This window comes from Sinocyclocheilus grahami, unplaced genomic scaffold, assembly GCF_001515645.1.
Source record: "Sinocyclocheilus grahami isolate Dianchi unplaced genomic scaffold, SAMN03320097.WGS_v1.1 scaffold248.1, whole genome shotgun sequence".
Lineage (NCBI taxonomy): Eukaryota > Metazoa > Chordata > Actinopteri > Cypriniformes > Cyprinidae > Sinocyclocheilus > Sinocyclocheilus grahami.
Genome location: NW_015505427.1, coordinates 1055853 through 1075730, shown reverse-complemented (window position 1 = coordinate 1075730; position 19878 = coordinate 1055853). Strand labels below are relative to the sequence as shown.

General features: G+C 35.5%; 1 protein-coding gene and 1 long non-coding RNA gene across 2 annotated transcripts in view; one reads left to right on the top strand and one right to left on the bottom strand.

Moving 5' to 3' along the window:
- The first annotated feature begins 3390 nt into the window (after positions 1-3390).
- Positions 3391-10617, top strand: LOC107598239 (uncharacterized). The gene is made up of 5 exons (XR_001610536.1): positions 3391-3580; positions 5648-5698; positions 6309-6422; positions 9980-10045; positions 10225-10617. It is a non-coding gene; the product is annotated as an uncharacterized lncRNA (long non-coding RNA).
- Positions 10618-18929: 8312 nt separating this feature from the next.
- LOC107598229 (mucin-1-like) overlaps positions 18930-19878 on the bottom strand; it is a 6936-nt gene continuing 5987 nt past the window's right edge. Inside the window, exon 8 of the mRNA XM_016289508.1 lies at positions 18930-19022. Coding sequence (XP_016144994.1) covers positions 18930-19022 — 93 coding nt within the window. The remainder of the gene's footprint in view (positions 19023-19878) is intronic.

The following is a 19878-nucleotide window of genomic DNA, read 5'->3' as shown; positions in this document are numbered from 1 at the left end:
ACCATGTGAAGGTGAAAGCCACACTGGTTGCTCACCTGGTCAGTGCAGCGTTTTCCACTGCTGTTCTTGGGCTGCTGTCCCGTCACCTGCCTTACCGTCAGGACACGTACCACTGTGAGCACTGCAGGAGACTGGAGATCTATGCTGTGGTGAGCTCACACATCTGCTACTGCTGAGCGCCTTGCATTATGGGAAGATGGGTTTGCACATTTAAACATAGTCATGTAGATATGTATACATACATAAAGAATATCTCTTTGGATTTGAGACTTTAGTCTTTGCAACTTTACAGATCTTCTTTATGCACCAAGAGCTTGTAACACTCCAAAGAGAAAGGAAAAATTTAAATTGCATCATATGACCCCTTTAAAAGTTTTGTTTTGGAGCAGATAGTTAATGTTTAATGCTTATGTATAATTGATAGAAATTATTTCTGTAGAAAAATATGAATAATGCCTGTTTATGGTTTTCTTAAAAGTTGTTTTGTTTTGTTTTGTTTTGGAGATGATAATGAATGCTTAATGCTTTTGCATAATTGATAGAAATGAGTTATTTAGAAAAAAATTAATTGTCATGTTTACGATTTTCTTAAAATTTGTTTTGTTTTGGAACAGATAGTGAATGTTTATGAAAAATAGAAATAGTGACTGTTTATTTCATTTTGTTTGCATTTGGAGCAGATAGTTACAGAGCCCCGCACATGGCATGCAGGAAAAAAATAGTAGGCTAAATCGTGTGCATGATTTACTAATTTGTTCCCTCGATGAACTAAAACTAGCAAACGATTACTATTCCGTTCCCTCGATTTATAAATTGTGTGCACGGTTTACTAATTCGTTCCCTCGATTTGCTAAATCATGCACACGATTTATGAACCGAGAGAACGAATTAGTAAATTGTGCACACGATTTATTAATTTTTTCTTGCATGTCATGTGCAGTGCTCCGTAGATAGTGAATGCTTAATGTTTATGCATAAATGTTTGAAATTAATTTTGTAGAAAAATATAAATACTGATTTTCTTAAAAGTTGTTTTGTTTTTGTTATGTTTGGTGTTTGTTTTGTTTTCTTGTTTTTATTTTTGTGTTGTTTAGTTTGGTTTTGGAGCAGATAGAGAATGCCTACTGCTTATGCATAAAGGATTGAAAAAAGACAACTAGATTAGGACGCAAGCTAGAGAACAGTTTTTTAAGTGCATTAGTTTAAGAGTGTGTTCAGGTGTGGTAGTTAAGTGCTTGCAGAAGAGGTGTGTCTTCATCTGCTTTTTGAAAGTTGTGATGGTCTCAGCAGTTGGTGAAAGTTGGTAGCAGGTTGGCAGGAGAGGTGTTTGGTTTGGAGCCAACATTCGCATAATTACATATAAGTTACTCATGTGAACTACTTGAAACCTGTCGAGCTTTCATCTATACAAAGAAGAAGAGAGAAGTACAAGAGAGTTATGGTCTGGTCCTTACATAATTCCCAGGCTCCCATTTGCTTCCATTCTCATAGTTTGATGACTGTGGAAAATAATCTTAATAAAAAAATAAAAAAAGTTGGCATTGTATTTCAGTTTGTATTTTCTCAGTACTGCATTGGCTTTAATTTTTCAGTGTTTTATCAAATGATCAAATGAGAGTTATATGAGCTGCACAGTAACTTCTGTCCCACCATGTGAAGGTGAAAGCCACACTGGTTGCTCACCTGGTCAGTGCAGCGTTTTCCACTGCTGTTCTTGGGCTGCTGTCCCGTCACCTGCCTTACCGTCAGGACACGTACCACTGTGAGCACTGCAGGAGACTGGAGATCTATGCTGTGGTGAGCTCACACATCTGCTACTGCTGAGCGCCTTGCATTATGGGAAGATGGGTTTGCACATTTAAACATAGTCATGTAGATATGTATACATACAGTATATTGATGATGAATGCATGTGGGTGAGTTTTGGGTGCAGTGGGAAGGATAAAACACTGTAAGTGGGCGATGATGTGAGGAACTGGCCACATCAACTTTCTTGTTACAGTTTTTTCTTCAAGCAATTTCCTTGATGCCTTTTCAAAGGACTGTACCGAAGTGCAAAACATAGCACCTTCAAAAGTTTCAGTTATAATGTGTGTCTGTCAAAAAGTCAGGTTCGTATACTTCACATGGTTGAAGAATTTTTGTGAATCTTCAGTAAAGACCTGTTTGTCTGCTTTTTTTTAATATCAAGTCAAATTAGTGCTTTCAAAGTTGGAAGTTGTTTCATAGTATAATTTTGGTTTGCTTAAACCTTACATTAAAATTATACGTACCATTTGATTAGACCTTCTGTTTAATTTTTTTTAGCCTGTGTAGGAGCTTAATGTATTGAAGGATTATGTTGGAATGAATTTAAAGTTTTTGAATGAAATATACAGAGAAAAAAGACAGGTAATGTTGTTACTTGGGGTACTGACTTCTGAATTGATGTGGGGTTGTGTATATGCAACTTATACTTTATTAAATTGCTTTAAATTGGAAAGAAATTTAAGCAATTCGATTGGAATGTATAATTGTAATTGGTTTATCATTTTTAAGTGTTGAAATATATAGATAGATATGAGCTGTTGGCATATCCGTTCCCTCGATTTATAAATTGTGTGCACGGTTTACTAATTCGTTCCCTCGATTTGCTAAATCATGCACACGATTTATGAACCGAGAGAACGAATTAGCAAATTTTTCACACGATTTATTAATTTTTTCTTGCATGTCATGTGCGGGGCTCCGTAGATAGTGAATGCTTAATGTTTATGCATAAATGTTTGAAATTAATTTTGTAGAAAAATATAAATACTGATTTTCTTAAAAGTTGTTTTGTTTTTGTTATGTTTGGTGTTTGTTTTGTTTTCTTGTTTTTATTTTTGTGTTGTTTAGTTTGGTTTTGGAGCAGATAGAGAATGCCTACTGCTTATGCATAAAGGATTGAAAAAAGACAACTAGATTAGGACGCAAGCTAGAGAACAGTTTTTTAAGTGCATTAGTTTAAGAGTGTGTTCAGGTGTGGTAGTTAAGTGCTTGCAGAAGAGGTGTGTCTTCATCTGCTTTTTGAAAGTTGTGATGGTCTCAGCAGTTGGTGAAAGTTGGTAGCAGGTTGGCAGGAGATGTGTTTGGTTTGGAGCCAACATTCGCATAATTACATATAAGTTACTCATGTGAACTACTTGAAACCTGTCGAGCTTTCATCTATACAAAGAAGAAGAGAGAAGTACAAGAGAGTTATGGTCTGGTCCTTACATAATTCCCAGGCTCCCATTTGCTTCCATTCTCATAGTTTGATGACTGTGGAAAATAATCTTAATAAAAAAAGTATGTTGACTGGCATTGTATTTCAGTTTTTATTTTCTCAGTACTGCATTGGCTTTAATTTTTCAGTGTTTTATCAAATGACAGGAAATGAGTTATATGAGCTGCACAGTAACTTCTGTCCCACCATGTGAAGGTGAAAGCCACACTGGTTGCTCACCTGGTCAGTGCAGCGTTTTCCACTGCTGTTCTTGGGCTGCTGTCCCGTCACCTGCCTTACCGTCAGGACACGTACCACTGTGAGCACTGCAGGAGACTGGAGATCTATGCTGTGGTGAGCTCACACATCTGCTACTGCTGAGCGCCTTGCATTATGGGAAGATGGGTTTGCACATTTAAACATAGTCATGTAGATATGTATACATACAGTATATTGATGATGAATGCATGTGGGTGAGTTTTGGGTGCAGTGGGAAGGATAAAACACTGTAAGTGGGCGATGATGTGAGGAACTGGCCACATCAACTTTCTTGTTACAGTTTTTTCTTCAAGCAATTTCCTTGATGCCTTTTCAAAGGACTGTACCGAAGTGCAAAACATAGCACCTTCAAAAGTTTCAGTTATAATGTGTGTCTGTCAAAAAGTCAGGTTCGTATACTTCACATGGTTGAAGAATTTTTGTGAATCTTCAGTAAAGACCTGTTTGTCTGCTTTTTTTTAATATCAAGTCAAATTAGTGCTTTCAAAGTTGGAAGTTGTTTCATAGTATAATTTTGGTTTGCTTAAACCTTACATTAAAATTATACGTACCATTTGATTAGACCTTCTGTTTAATTTTTTTTAGCCTGTGTAGGAGCTTAATGTATTGAAGGATTATGTTGGAATGAATTTAAAGTTTTTGAATGAAATATACAGAGAAAAAAGACAGGTAATGTTGTTACTTGGGGTACTGACTTCTGAATTGATGTGGGGTTGTGTATATGCAACTTATACTTTATTAAATTGCTTTAAATTGGAAAGAAATTTAAGCAATTCGATTGGAATGTATAATTGTAATTGGTTTATCATTTTTAAGTGTTGAAATATATAGATAGATATGAGCTGTTGGCATACCACAATGATAGTTTCACATCTCTCCTATTAATTTGTTACTGCTTTGTAATGTACATTTTGTCTTAAAATATATTTATAACAGAGTAGAATACAGACCCTTTGCACTTGGTACAGACTTTTTTTTCCAATGAAGGAGAAAATGAATCAAATCAGTGCCCTTTCAAGGTATTTGGACAGTAAAGTGAAACGTTTTTAAACACTAATTATTTTAGATCTAAAATGGAAAATGAAAAGAATTTCCATAATGGTCTTGAAAGCTAAAATATAAAATTATAAAATGGGATATTAAGATGGAATATTGCTGTTTTCTTGGTTTGAAGTTCTCTTTGGTCTGGGTTTTTTTTTTCTTTTTTATGTTTTGATCTCAGTGATGGCAAGCCACATTGACATTCTTTGGGCAAGATTTACTAAGAAATTATAAAATGGGATATTAAGATGGAATATTGCTGTTTTCTTGGTTTGAAGTTCTCTTTGGTCTGGGTTTTTTCTTCTTTTTTATGTTTTGATCTCAGTGATGGCAAGCCACATTGACATTCTTTGGGCAAGATTTACTAACAGCTTGCACCAGCACTAACCCTCTTTTGGCATTAAAAACATTAAAAACGCAGTGAATTTAAATGAATCATGCAAGGTGACTTAATAATGTATGCGCTAGTCCAGGGCTGTCCAAACTTGGTCCTAGAGGGCCGGTGTCCTGCAGAGTTTAGCCCCAACCCTAATTAAACACACCTGAACCAGCTATTCAAGCTAGGCATAGAAACTTCCAGTCAGGTGTATTGAGGCAAGTTGGAGCTAAACTCTGCAGGACACCGGCCGTCCAGGACTGAGTTTGGACAGCCCTGCGCAAGTCAGTTTACTGGTATTTCCATCATCATTTAACATCCAGAAACAGCATATATTAACCTCCCTCTCCCATCAGCACTTTTATGGGATTGCACTCTCGTGCTAATTTGCCCTGTTTAGTAAATCAGGGTCCTTGGTCTGACACCAACTAAAAACTCAAAAGGTATCTGGGGAAAAAGTGAATAATTTCTTTCAGTAAGAAACATCTTTAATATTAGCTGTCCAATTATGTCTATGTCCTATGGGGCTTGTTCCAATCTCAGAAGTCCAAAACCTTTCTGAGGGCACTGTCGTTTGTCAAGGAAGCCAAAAAACTGTAACAGTTTTTCTAAATTGATTGGCTGATTGGGTGTGCTTGCAGCTACATTTGTATATGAATAATAGCTTTATAGCTGCATTTACAAAATTCAACATAATTTTGTCTTTTGTGTCTGCTTTTCCAAAGCAACAATATTGTTACAGGAAGTGCACTTATACTGTCGAGAGAAATTGTAAAGTAAGTAATTCTTACCTTTATGTTTGCCTTTGTTTACATGAATGTGCTTAATTATATGCTGATAATGCAAGAAAAAAACAGGTAAATTGAATAGGACATTTTTGTTGTTTTAAGGCAATTCAAGCATAAGGCGTAGTATGTTAATTCAGGTAAACTGGGTCACCAGTGTGACAGCATCACACAAATTGGTCCAATTTGTCTGAATTCAGTCTATAATTCAGGAAAACATTTTAAAAAACATGACCAGTAGCTTTGTGTATATTTGAAGGAGAGTGAATGCATGTGATAGCAGGGTGTGGGTTATTTTGAAGATTGTGTTGTCAGTTTTGCACTTTGGGCCAGTTGTCTGAAAATGCTTCAGAATGAAAGATACCTTTAATTATTTGCAGATGTGCTATGAAAACTCAGATGGTCGCTCTTTTGCTAATCTTTTTTCAATATTTCAACAATGTCTGCTTTAGCCTATGTGCTTGTCCATGTTTGTAACTTACTGAAAGAGGAAATCTCTTTGGCATCTTACAAACGTGTGGACAAGCATGTCAGCTTTGTTGGCTGTGTCTATTATTATGCCTTAGATTGTTGTTTTTCTGTCTCTTTTGGCTGCTGTCAGCTCTTAATCGATGGCTTCTTGGCCACACTGGTTCTGTTTCTGGTGGTGGAGTTGGTGATCTGCATTGTAACCATCTTGTTTGGACTCAATGCTCTGGCTAAAGGTGGCATGCAGGTCAGTTAAACATATGCGCAATGAAATAGTAGGATTGAGAGAGTATGTTGATTTTGGTGATTGTATGGGAGAGTCAGAAATTAATTAATTTTCAAATGTATCTGTGTTGTCTGTCTTCATGTCAAATACTTAAATCAGAATACTATCAGTTGTTACCAATTACATTTTATTGGTAATGTATTTACATAACAGTTGCATAATGATATGAGCTTAATATCAATATAAATTATAAATATAAATTATAAAATTAAAAAACAGGAACAACATTTTTAATTATTTTTTTTGTTGGTTATTACTGTAGATATTGTAGCAATGATTATTAATGTTGATAAATATAATTTATTAATTTCACATTTGTCATCTCACTAAGATGAAAAATAAAATGTATTTTCACACTAGCAATACATTTTATAGAAAGTGAGCCAAAAATATTGCCCATCACCAAAGTCCCTTTCAAGGAAAGTCTGTTCACTCAGCAGCCATATTTGCAATGCCTCGGGAAGCTATTTCGTGCATCCAAGACCCAGTCCTATCTGAATAAATGGGGGAAATCCTGAAATCTCAAAAACCTCAGTCCCACTTTATATTAGGTGGCCTTAACTACTATGAACGTACATCAAATAATAAGTACAATGTACTTATTGTGTTCATATTATCAGTGCTTGAAGTGGGAAAAAAAGAATTGCCGGTACCCCCCCCCCCCTTATTTATTTATTTTTATTTTTTATATTAAATAACTACTTTTTTAATTTTCATAATTCACAATGTAGGCTATGTATAGTGCCACAATCAATCAGTAATTACACAAACGTTTTCAATACAAATAACCACAAGTCAAGCTGTGATACCAAACAGGACCACAGGGAGACGTCAAAAACCACTAAACCTCCACTGGATACATTCAGAATCGCTAAACTTCTTACCACCGCATAACACCTCAGCCAGCCAGTGTCCATTATAAAACATTCTTGCTTTTAATCCAAATACACAATGAAAAGAATAATTTACTGACATCTGGACGTGAAATTGGCCGTGTTTTTTCTCTACATTAGCGCTGTGTTTGTCCAACTGTTTGAATTCGCTTACTGGATCCTTGGACTTTCCAGGAGTTTATCAGTTTCCATTAATGATTGCAAAAACCTGCTTCTTTTCATTTTTAAGGTCTTGTTTTCGTTATAATGTACTGATTCAAATTAGTATGTAATTATTATTCTACTTGTCCCGACATGCTTTTGCACCTCGCACAATTTGGCTGAAAGGATAACAGTAGCCTATTGTGAAACAGGACAATGCCCAAACATCCTCACATTATATTATTTCTTTGAAAATTTATATGAATTCTCCCATCTTTCTAAAGAAGTTGACGCAAACCTGGGTTTATCAATGTTTTTCTATTGTGTTATACGTGTATGCCTTTGGACTTAAATGGACTGCGTTGTTTTATGCATTTTTGTGATTACAAATAAATGGAGCAGCCGTGACTGAACAAGTGTGTTTTCTCATTATATGTAAAATAATTAAATATATTATTTGTCACTGTCTCTGTCACTCTAAACAAAGAGTGACAGTGACAGAGCAGAGCCAATTCATAAAATAACAATATTTAAAAGCACACGTCCAGTTTTGTGTGAGTGAAGGAAATCCGCTTGGGAGTGGAGAGATTCGTCCTCACGCACATGGATCGCGTAACATTATGCGCTCTCGACATTGTCATTAAGATCACACTATAGAAACCGCCTAAAATTAAGTATAAAGAAGAGAAGAAAGCGGCCCTAGGCAGCTGCCTACACATGCCAGGATCCGCCACTGCCAGATGCAGTTAGAAATTTACTAAAAACAAGCTATCGCAAGACATCTGGTGGGGGGGCACCTGGGGTGGCCAGCCAAATTTCAGGGTGGGCCGTTGCCACCCCTGGCCACCACGTAGACACGCCCCTGCCGACAGTGGAAACGAAGCATTGGCCCCGCCCGGCTCGTTGTTAGCCCTGGCTCGCACTGGCCAGACAGTGGAAAAGCGACAACCCCTGCGGCAGACCGACTCCGCTTGCATTCATTCACACGATTTGTCGAGATGACAGGTGACCCCTCCTGGTAGTGTGATTTATATACTGTTATTTCACCAGATACTGACGCTTTGACTCTGAGTACCGGCAACATGTCAGAAGTGCCGGTACGCACGAAAAACGCTAAAGGCTAAAATACAGAAGTGCCGGTGTTGTGCCGAATTCTGCACCCCTGCCAGATTATGCACCCCCTCGTTGAAGTCGCTACCTGATTGCCTAATCCCAACCCCACCCCTAATCCTAACCCCTCCCCCACACCTACTCCTAAACCTACCAATACTAGGGGGTGCAAAATCTGGCAGGGTGCAAATTTCGGCACTACCGGTGCATACCGGCTCACTTCAAGCATTGCATATTGTATTGCAAAACACTTTTGCTTCTATTGAGGTGGGATACGGGTAAGGTTAGGGACAGGTTTGGTGGTATGGGTAGGTTTAAGGTGGGTTAAGGTGTAAGGAATGGGTCAACAGTGTAATTATAAATGTAATTCCAGAAATTAATTCATTATGCTCAAATAGCATTTAAAAGCTTATTTTTCAGGCTAGACCAGCCAATGCGCAGCCATAAGCGCGGTTTCTCAGGTTTCTATGGAAAAAAAGAGTTTCTAATGGCAGCTGCAGTGATTTAATGATTCAGTCAGCAGTTGGCTCTTCCATTTAAGGAGGACTATTCCGCCATATTGCGCTTTGCATGTTTCCCCGAGAGGGAAGGAGACCATGCGTCCTCATAGTGTCCGGTAAAGGACGCAGCGTGAGTTCCCTAGAAGGGGAACGTCTTGGGTTACGCATGTAACCATGTTTCCCTGAGAGGGAAGGAGACCGTGCGTCCTCATAGTGTCCACTAGAGGATGCAGCGTGAGTTCCCTAGAAGGGGAACGTCTCGGGTTACGCATGTAACCATGGTTCCCTGAGAAGGAACGATACAATGCTTCCTCTAACGTACACTATGAGGACGCAGCACGAGTTCCCTAGAAGGGGATCTCTTGTTATATTGAAGCACTAATCGAAGCGGTTTTGATTGGCCATTCGTGCACTCGTAAACATCTGTGACTGGCCATAATACTGCAGAAAAACAACACGTACAACTAAATCTTTGATGAAACATAAGTAGAACTAAATGTAATGACGAAATCAACACTTTCCATGTCATTTCGCATTTCACTTTAATCACAACAATCATAAGATTTAGTTTAATGCTGCAGAGACATTTTTTGCCACGTTTGTTAAATCTGTGGGGTGTTTTAGTTTATTTTGGTGGCATTTTTGCCCCAAGTCCCCATTAATTTCCAACCCTGCATTGTATTTATTACATGATAATTAGTGTAACAGATTTGGTATACTTCTAGTATAAATGTGATTCTTTTTCGAAAATAATTTAGCATGTAGAGTGGTGTTCAGAAATATTTGTATTTGTATTCTTTGTATTTTGTGATCTCCTCTTCACAATCTTCATAATGAACTAATATAATACAGTGATCCCTATGTTTTTCCGCAGCTTCCTGGTTTTAGACAGCGTGCTGCCCCATCTCAGCCCGAGGCCGTCACCCCTAGCCAACCTCAGGTACACCAGGAGCACTTTCAGATTTCAGTTGGTATTCAACCTTGCTTGGTTTTGGAAAACATCTAATGTGAAGTTAGAGCTAGTCAATCCATTGCTTTCTTATATTTAACGCTCTGCTAGTTCTTGACCCTGTCAACCAATCAAACGTCTGCTTTTCCCCACTCATTCAAACCCTACAGGTGGAAGTGTTGGTGTCAGAGGTGGAGCCAATGCCTGAGCGTGAACCTGAACCCAAATCTGAACCGATAGAAGAAATCCCCAGCCCTCCCACTGAACCTCAAGTGGCGCCCATTGACTCTTTAACAGATGTTTGATGCTTTGTGCTCATGTGATCTGTATGTATATTGTAGAGATTAGTGAGGTTTTAGCAGCAAGGGTTTTTGTATTTTAGTGATGTATGAAATCAACATGATAGGGCTTTGTAAAATAGGCCATTATCATCATACTTAAAAAAGATGGTTCAACCAAAAATAGAAATTCATTTGCTCCCTCATGTTGTTCCAAACCCATGACTTTCGGTTACACATTATTTTCAGGTGTCCTTGTTACAGAGTAATTAAGTACTGAGTAATATTAATTAACTACATCAACTTACTATATGGTTAGGGTTAGGATTAGGGTTTGGTTTAGGGTTACTTGCATGTAATTATGCATAATTTATTGTTATTATAATAGTAAGTACATGTAATGTGTAACAAGGACACCTTAAAATAAAGTGTTACCTGACTTTCTTTGGTACAATGAAAATGTATGGGGACCTGGGTTGTCAAGCTCCAAAAGGACAAAAAAATCACCATAAAAGTAAAAACAAGAGTGGTTCGTATAACTTGTGCACTATATTCCAGGTCTTTTGAAGTCATACATTTATGTCATCTATTAAACATATTGCTTGACTACTGTGATCATGTTATGAAAAGAGCAATTTAGACATCCTACTATTATTTTATCCTTTTGCATTCCGCATCTTTAAAGAAACATTTTTAAAAGTTGTGGGTTTCAAAAGACATGAGAGTGAATTTTCATTTTGAGGTGAACCATTGCTTTAATATTGTATTACCTGCAGAGTTTCTTCTTGTCTGACAACTGAAGACTTACAGTGTTTGCAAAGCAGCACACAGATATTCTTCAAATATTCAGGGTCAAAACTTAACCCTCAATTTGAAACTTCTCCAATTAATTTAGCCTGAACCACTAATTTCACCTTGCTTGTTTTATCTGTTATTGTTATCTTTCATCCTTAAAAAAGTAAGATAATTCTTCTTTTGATAGAATCACTTAAATGTTAACTGGCAGCACAGATGTCATCATATAATTTGCATATTGAATTGTGATTGGTGAATGCTTGCATTCTTCCTGGCATATATTTAATCATTCACACTGTCTATGTATTAATCGTTTACACTGTGTGCTGTGTATATTGATGCTTGCAATGGCAAAACAGCTTTAATGTAGCATGAAACAAACCGATGTTTCGATTTTAGGCTTTGGTTCTGTGTGAATGAAATTTTGCACAGGCTAGAAATTTAACTGTATTTGGCTTTCCCACAAACATGTAAAACTTTCAGGGAATTTGAACATTGTGATTTCCAGGCCTGAAAAAGTCATAGAAATTAGTGAATATAGTTTTATTTCCCTAATAATGCACAGATCTAGAATATTTTATTTGCTAGAAATATTCTAGGTGCAATCGCTATAAAATGGCTTTTTTTATGTAGTAACAACTGAAAAAAAATTACATTATGATTGGTGTAAATGTAATCATAGCTCAAACAAACAAACAAAAAAAACGTTGCACATCTTGCAGGGAAAAATGTATGTAAACAATGCAAGCATGCATATTTGGATCCATTTAATGCAAGACAGCTTTAAATCATTGTCAGCTGTCATCTACAACCAACAAACTATAGTGCGGGCAATATCATGTTAATTGAAAAATGGCATCAAACCCACCCCTGATCTGCAATAATGAGTACTTCTATTGAGCTAACCTACTAACAAACAAAATTCTCTGTATGATATGCTAGTATATGTTACATAATGTAAAATATTCCCACAGTTCGTTTGGCCTCTTTAGTGTTAGTAATGTGTGTAATCTGATAACACAATATCTATATTGAACCTCCATGCTCACAAGAGAATGAAAAATAGTAATAATATCTTAACAGATAAGTTGGGCTTGATCTCTTACTGTACATCCTTTTAAAGAAAAAAAAAAGTTGTGTTCACTGTTAATATCAAACAGTGGCATGAGTTAGTTCCCTGTAGATATGTTGTATATTCCTGATTAATGTCATTGGTGCTAGTATAGTACATCTAAAAAATACATTTCAGTGCAGGTTGAGGTTTTGTGTGTGAGAAACCATGCTTTCATCTTTCATATAATCATTTTGTATCCTTCGATTACCAATAAATAAGTGAGAGCGATAGAATAACCAGGTTTAAATGGGGAGAGTTCGAATAGAGCTTTTATGCGTCATCTTTACCCTTTGTTCGCTTGCCATTGTTGTTTCACAAAGCTTAATAATTCAGCTAATAGTTATTATTGTTGTACGTTACGCCAATAAATAAGTGAGAGCGATAGGATAACCAGGTTTAAATGGGGAGAGTTCGAATAGAGCTTTTATGCGTCATCTTTACCCTTTGTTTGCTTGCCATTGTTGTTTCACAAAGCTTAATAATTCAGCTAATAGTTATTATTGTTGTACGTTACTCACTCACCAGACTCACGGATTGTCATTTTTAGTATTTCTCAAGAATCTGAATTTGTTACAATACAGTCATAATCCAAGGAGCATTTTATTACAGATCTAAGAAACCAAAGCATTTTGTTTCTCTTCTACGGTTGATTTACTTTCGTATACCTCTTTTACACAACATCTGTGTATTTTCTGCTCTGTTCACACCTCTTGTTTAATTGTGATTTTTGAGCATGCTGCTGTGAGTTTCCACTAGATGGGGATCAAAGGAACTGGTGTGACATTGTAGCACATTCTCATAGTGTTTGAAGTGCAGTGTATTTTAGGTGCTGAATGGACTTATTAAACCACGTTTATGCACCAACAATGTGAGATTATTATTTCTTATTTGTGACCCTGGAGCACAAAAGCAGTCTTAAGTAGCTGGGGTATATTTGTAGCAATAGCCAAAAATACATTGTATGGGTCAAAATTATAGATTTTTCTTTTATGCAAAAAAAATCATAGGGATATTAAATAAAGATCATGTTCCATGAAGATATTTTGTAAATCTCCTACCGTAAATATATTAAAACTTAATTTTTGATTAGTAATATGCATTGCTAAGAACTTCATCTGGACAACTTTAAAGGCGATTTTCTCAATATTTAGATTTTTTTGCACCCTCAGATTCCAGATTTTCAAATAGTTGTATCTCGGCCAAATATTATCCTATCCTAACAAACCATACGTCAATGAAAATCTTATTTATTCAGCTTTCAGATGATGTATAAATCTCAATTTTGAAAAATTGACACTTAAGACTGGTTTTGTGGTTCAGGGTCATATTTCACATTTTGACCTTTTTAGTGTATAAAAAGAATCTTGTAGCAGTAAATTGGTGTTTTTCATGCTGCTGTCATGCAAAACTCTATTCTGTTCTATTGTTAATTTTACACTTTTGTCGATACTTTTAGCAAGTTAATATTGTCTGTTTAAATTATTGAGATGTTTTTTTATCAGCTGTTTGGACTCTCATTCTGACGGCACCCATTCACTGCAGAGGATCCATTGGTGAGCAAGAGATGTAATGCTACATTTCTCCAAATCTGTTCTGATGAGGAAACTAATTCAAAAAACAATCCTGAGGGTGTGTGCCATTTCAACAAATTGTAGTTTTTTGGGGTGAACTATTGCTTTAAAATTTGTATGTTGTAATAGAATCTCAGTTTTTAATACTATTATTCAGTCTCTTCTTATGATTGTGTAGGACGTTAATGGTTGCCAGGATTCATCTTACTCAAATTCTCTGGTTACAAAAAAAAACAAAACATGCACGATAGATTGATATGGAGAGAATAATAGAAAGTAGAACAGCCAGATAAGTTCTTCATCGATTCCTCATTAGTGTTTAAATTACCAAATTGATTGCTTATGAGTAGATTGTATCTGTGTTCTTCAACACTTAGAGACAGATTGTGTTAAAAACAAACGCAAGCAATCTGAAGCATCTAGCAAACGTGCAAACAAACATACCACATGCAGGTGATTTGTCTATTGCTATATATACCCTTTTGAAAAATAGAACACTTTGCCATATTTGATTCAATCGCAGTTAATGAAATGACATTTTAGTTTAAACTTGTATTAAATGCAACTTCCCTGTACTGAAGTATTTTCTTGTGTAGTTAAAGTGTACTGAAGAATGTGCTGACAAGGATTTAAGATGAATTAAATTAGACTTTAATGTAATTTCTACTTAAATGTATGCCATGTATTTAAAATATTTGCAATGAAGTTGCAATTTAGTACCTTTAAAATATAGTAACTTTTAATGTTTTATCGTATAACACAGTTAAAATTATAATTAAATACTTTCAAGCATGAAAAAAATATATTAAAACAAAAACAGGAATTAAAACATCCTGTAAAGCAAAACTTTTAATTTGCCATTATTGCAAAGTGCACTTTTTAAAAGTCTGTTAGCAAACAGTCATAAAAATGAACTTTATTTAAGTACACTTTAGTGGCCCTTCATTTTATTATAGGCTATTATACACTGTAAAAAAAAATCGGTGACATTTACAGTAAAATACCGGCAGCTGTGGTTGCCAGAACTTTACTGTAAGAAATAGGGTAGCAACATTTTAGGTTTTACAGACTTACATTCACAATAAAATACCGTATTTCATTAACTGATGTAATGTTAATAAACCAACATATTGAAGTACTAATATCTGTTTTGAACCATTGTAATGCACTGATAACCACCAAAAACTGTGATGAGGAAGTTACATGATGAACCAAAGCTCATCACAAACAGCTTTTCTACGAGCTGAGGAGGGCAATACTAATATATAGAAGGTGCTCAGTGTCATTCATACAAACACTAAACCCCATCATGGTGACACACATGATACTGAAATAATGCAATAAACATTAACTTAACAACATTACATGTAAGATTAAACCCTAATGTACACAACTGATAAGAAAAAACTAAGAAGAAACATGTTATTTCAACAAAATAAACAAAAAATGAAGTGTCATGCAGGGAATTCTGGGAGTGTCAATTTACGGTTTTTCACTGTAAATTATACAATGACTTTTTATTTTTCACTTCCAAAAACCGTATTTTTAACAGCAGTAACTGTAAAATCACATTAAATGTAATTACATGTATTCACCGAATATAGTATGGAAACTTACTGTTAACCAGTTAACAGGTTTTTACCGTAGCATTTTTACAGTCTTTTACAGTTAAAATCACAATCATCTTTTACAGTGTATGCATGTACAGTTTTTTATATATATATACTGTGCTTATAACATTTGAAGTGTATATTTAATCAAAAATTAAGGACACTTCTTTTACACAAGTGTGTGAATCGGAAATGTACAACTCCCTGCTCCCATAAGTGTTTTATAAACAGACTGTATAAATATCACTGCTTAAAATCCTCTCTGATTAATAATCCACAAATAATGACTTTTCTTTTTACTGATCACCTTGTGACGCAAAACTGTTACTAAAGATAGAATAGGCGCAGCACCTCTGACATTCAGATAGGAAATCAAACACAAACAATAGCTGACTACTTATAAAACACATCGTATATGAAATAACTGGCATTCTGTTGAAAGCAGAGTGTATCAAGGGTTTTGTCAGAGATTGCAGTTGTTTTCTTTCTGCTTTGGCATGATTACTCGGAGCACACTGATAAGCAGGTTTATATGATCTTTTACACATGCCTCTACATGTAACATTTGTTCATTATTTGCTGGTGAACCACTTAAAACGTGTAAATATTATATGATGTATAATAGCCCTAAAAGTATGCTTAAAATATCTAAATGTCTGCTATAGAAACAAACTCTACCATTACATTTAATATGGATCTGAGTGTAGGTGATTTACTGATTTACTGATCCCTGACTGGTTTTATTAGGTTATACCAGTTCTTAATATATATAATATTATCTTAAACTTATGAGGGAATGTTAACAATGTTGTTAACAACATGTTAACATTTAAACATTCTTCGAAACATTTGGGATAATGTAAGTACACAAGTCAGCAAAATATATAACACTGTTCTAGTGGTTTTTGGATATTTTAATAAAAAAATCGTACATATTGTGCCTTTAAGAAAATCAACAGACTCTTCATCTGAAATAAAATTGCACTAAATAAAGACATAGTGCCTTTGGAGTAACCTGCTGAAATATTTAGTTAAGTGGGACTGAATTGAATATGAATTCTGTAACTTTCTAATTTTCAGATATCTCACATTTCATGAACTTTGGTGTATGTAACCTAGTTAAGCACAACCAAAATAAAACTAAAGGGTAAGTTGGAGAAAGATGCCACCCTTAAGAACAACATGCGTTTACTTTGGTAACACTTTAGGGACCAATTCTCACTATTAACTAGTTGCTTATTAGTGAAGAATCCTTAGATCCTCACATTAAAATGTGTATGTTTTTTTTAATTTTATTCATTTATAATCATTTATTCACATAATCATTTTATAATCATTAGTCATTCACATGGTTTATTATTTTATAATTTTTATAATTTATCATTATATCATTTTAATTACTTTATCATTTATTCACTTATTTTATTATGCTTATATTATTTTTCTTGCTTATGCATTTCCATTGTTGTTCAATCTCATGCTTGTGGGGTTTCTTGAACTTTTTTGTTTGTATGAATAAGAGATAGATAAGAGGGAATATTTATGGAAATCCAAGGTTTATGGGATGTTGTTGTGAATCCGTTTGATATATCATTACTTGCTGAATTTGTGTTCATTAGACGCACTTTAAACATTGAGACATACGCAACTAAGATTGCTCAATAAACTCAACTTCAACTTTGACAAAAAGTCAACTTCTTGACTGACAGAAGACTGTTAAACACTCGTTTTGGGTAATTTTGGATATCAGACAAGACATGCTATTTTCTGTGTGTGTGTGTGTGTGTGTATTTAAAGTGTACCTTAAGCATACTTGCAATAGTTCCACTTTAGCACAATCAAATATACTTCAGTAAGTCTTTAATTGGACTTCAGCATTACTTCCGCACTCTTAAGCACACAATTAGTTGTTCCAATTTAGCAGACTTTAAGTATACCAGTTTAGTATACTAAAAGTACAATTGCAGTGTATTTTATTAAGTACATAAATATGAAAATGTATTTGTAGTATACTTAGCATGAAATAAATGTATTTCAAATACATTTAAGTATATTTATTTTCCCCTAGAGTATTGTACCAGTCTAAGCATAAAAGATACACTTCACGTGAGTAATAAACACAAATATTCTGATAATCTGATTGCTCAAACCATTTGCGACAGTTCCAAGATTTCAAACTGCACAAATCGTAGACGAAAATGGACACTTTTCACATTTCTGGGATTTACTCCAATAGCAAAAGAATAATCAAGATAATGATTAAGGTGGTCAGAAAAGAGAATGATTTGCCATCGCTCCCTCAGCCATTGTATTAGAAACACTCACACAGCCTTAAAGAAGTAGTTCCTCTAAAAATGAAAATTTTGCATATAATATACTTACCCCAAGGCCATCCAAGATGGAGATGAGGTTAGAAATGAGGTTACATCACTTGCTCGCCAATTGATCCTCTGCAGTGAATGGGTGCCGTCAGAATGAGAGTCCAATCAGCTGATAAAAACATCACAATAATCCACACCACTCCAGTCCATCAGTTAACATCTTGTAAGTGAAAAGTTGCATGTTTTTAAGAAACAAATCCATCATTAAGATGTTTTTAACTTTAACTTCTGGCCAAAATCTATAAAGATTCTTCTAGTGAAAAAGTCCATCCTCTTTTGTCCTCTCACATCTATATCCACCCGCATGTTTGTTTTGAACTGTTTTCACTTGTAAACAGTGCTTGATCTGTGCATATTTCTCTCCTGGTTTAGATGAAATAACTATTTCACTTGAGAAAGCAGTATTATGGATAGAGGACTCATATTTCAGAAACAGTTTGAAGATAAAAACATTTTAATGATGGATTTGTTTCTTATAAACATGCAGTTTTTCACTTCACTAGATGTTAATTGATGGACTGGAGTGGATTACTTGTGGATTATTGCGATATTTTTATCAGCTGTTTGGACTCTCATTCTGACGGCACCCATTCACTGCAGAGCATCCTTTGGTGAACTAGTGATGTAATGCTAAATTACTCCAAATCTGTTCCCATGAAGAAACACACTAATCTACATCTTGGATGGCCAGAGGGTGAATACATTTTCAGCTAATGTTCATTTTTTTAGTGAACTTCTTTAAATATTTTTCTGAATTGTAATGCCAAGGTAATATAACAAAAAAGCTGACTTAGTTTACTTTATATCACAGTCATATAAAATGAAGTTGTTCTTACCAAGCTCCGGTAGTTGGGGCTCCTCTCAGGTGTGTGTGACATATATGTGGGATTGGCAAGATGTTCTTTGAAAGACGTTCTCTCATACGGAGCAACGGTTTGGGTTTCTTCCTTTTTTTCTTTTCTCCTACAGCACCAAAAGCATATCTGGAGAGACCGAAATGAGATTAGATAACATCACAACATTGTAGTGTTGACCATTTGTCCTGTTAATTTGTGAGTTTGTAAATGTAAAGTATTTACCAGTAGTAAGATGATGAAGAGAAGCAGTATGATGATGCATGCCAGCACTACCAATGCAATGGCCCAACCAGGAAGACCCTCAGCACTAGATTCTGCAAAAGTTGTTGACTTTGGAAAAAGCCAGGCAGGTGTGACTGTTTCTGCATGAAAAATATATACATTTTAGAATTCATTTATGTTAGAAAATTAGGTTTTCAAACACCATGAAGCAGACTTACAAGATATAAACATAAACGTGTTGGACTAATGAAATTCCCCATGTTGTACCTGTGTTTGTTGAATGTTGGTGTGGCCAAAATAATTTAAATTTACATCGATGAATCTAATGGGAGCAAATTCATACATTCTGCATGGGTCTGATGATGAATACGCACCAGCTGTGTACTGTCTGTTGACTGCAAGACCGTTCACTTGAGTGTTATTATCTATGGCCCTCAGGAACAAATGCTTGATCACAACATGGTTGATAAAAATGGTCTGGAACTGGAGGGTACAATTTGCGACCACAGACCCGTTACTGTAATCAAATGAGAAACAACATTTTGATTGATTGCAATATTTAATGCAGTAACACTTAAGTACACTTAAAGGGTTAGTTCAACCACAAATGAAAATTAGGCTGCGTTTTATTCACCCCTGAGGCATCCTAGGTGTATATGACTTTCTTCTTTCAGACGAATCCAGTCAGAGTTATATAAAAAATTGTCTTTGATCTTTCAAGATGTTTAATGGCACTCAGCGGGTGTTGCATGTATCAGTCCAAAAGAAGTTAAATAAAAAGCGTCCATCCATAAAAAAAGTGTCTCACACGGCTCCGGGGAGTGAACAAAGGCCTCCTGTAGCGAATCGATGCGTTTTTGTAAGAAAAATATCTATATTCAAAACTTAATAATCACTTTAATGTAGCTTGCGCTCACTGTTGTAAACAGAAGCAGTTCCGGGGGAATGACGTATGAGGGCGGCTTTGCGCATGTGCCGCTCAGAAGTGACGAACGC